General features: G+C 65.1%; 1 protein-coding gene across 1 annotated transcript; it reads left to right on the top strand.

The window, feature by feature from the left end:
• Positions 1-706: 706 nt before the first annotated feature.
• CHLNCDRAFT_28955 (hypothetical protein) lies at positions 707-919 on the top strand (the record flags this gene model as incomplete). Its single annotated transcript, XM_005852236.1, has 1 exon — positions 707-919. A coding segment is annotated over one exon (213 nt), but the record flags the coding sequence as incomplete, so codon positions are not given.
• Between the last annotated feature and the right edge of the window lie 386 nt (positions 920-1,305).

Genomic DNA, 1,305 nt, shown 5'->3' with positions numbered 1-1,305 from the left:
CCTGTGAGAGCCTGTCACAATGCAATTTTGTGTGAACACCGGCAGCAGCCCCAGCCGCCATGGGCGGGCGGCGGCTGTCGCCGCGCCGCCACCGCTGCCCGCTCCCCTCCCTCTCCCTCTCCCTCGCTTTGCCTCGCACCCTCAGCTGCATCTATTACAAGAGGAAACGGCAAGCAGCATGGGATCTCTGAACAGGCATCCATGCAACATGGCGCTAGATCAACTTTGGCGGGCTGTATTCGGCGGCGCATCCTGGCCGTCCTACACTCCAGGGCCCAGCCAGGGGCAGCAGGCTGCTGGTTTAGGGGTGCGCAGCGGCCGCGGCGGCACGCAGGCGCCGACACTCCGGCTTGTGCGCATGCCAGTGCGCGCGTTGGCAGGCCTCGCTGCAGTACCGCACAGCCTGGCACCTGCAGGCAGGAAACAGCTGAAGCAGTGCAGGCAGTGAACGAAGGCATGCAGGCACAGCTGGTGCTGTCCCTGCCCCTCCACACAAACAGCGCTTACCCGGTACATAGCTTCAGACGACGTGTGTTGGCGCAGCCATCAGCTGCACACACCCTGGCAACAGCTGTTGCTGCCACAGTGGGGCCAGCAGGCTCTGCTGCACCTAAGGCAACCACCGGGGGTGTGAGTGCTGCTGCTGGGTCGCCTGCAGTCGCCGCACTCCCTTCTGCTGCGCTCTCAGGAGAGGGCACGCCAGCCGCAGCCTGGCCGTTGTCAGCCAGTCCCCGCAATGCAGCAGCTGCAGCCTCCCGTGCCGTGTCGCTTGGGCTGCTGCGGTGCAACTGCTGCAAAGCAGGGATGCCGCCAGCTGCTGCAATGGCTGCACTGCTGTCAGGGCTGCTGCACGCCAGGCAGCAAAGCGCCCTGGCTGCTTCCTCCTGTGCAACGGGGCAGCTGTTCAACAGGCCCTTGAGCAACAATTGAATACCGCCGGCTGCACCAATGGCGGCTCTGTTGTCGGCGCTGTCAGAGGCCAGATTGCCCAGCAACTTGGCGGCCATCTCCACTGCCTCGCAGTTGCTGCTGCGCAGGCACAGCACTAAGGCTGGGATGCCGCCAGCTGCGGCGATCGCTGTCCTGTTGCTGGCGCTGCGGCAGGATAGGTCCAACAGCACCCCACAAGCGTTCACCTTGCTGCCGCTGCTGCCGCTGCGAAGGCATTGCACCAAAGCTGGGACGCCGCCAGCTGCCACAATGGATGCTTGGCTGGCAGGGCTGCCTTCAGAGAGGCTCCAGAGTGCACCGGCGGCTTGCTCCTGCACCGCCTCGCTGCTGCTGTGCACTCGTGCACCAGGCAAT

This window comes from Chlorella variabilis (genome assembly GCF_000147415.1).
Source record: "Chlorella variabilis unplaced genomic scaffold CHLNCscaffold_127, whole genome shotgun sequence".
NCBI lineage: Eukaryota > Viridiplantae > Chlorophyta > Trebouxiophyceae > Chlorellales > Chlorellaceae > Chlorella > Chlorella variabilis.
Note: the sequence above shows the minus strand (reverse complement) of the source record. Positions and strands in the feature narration are given on the sequence as shown.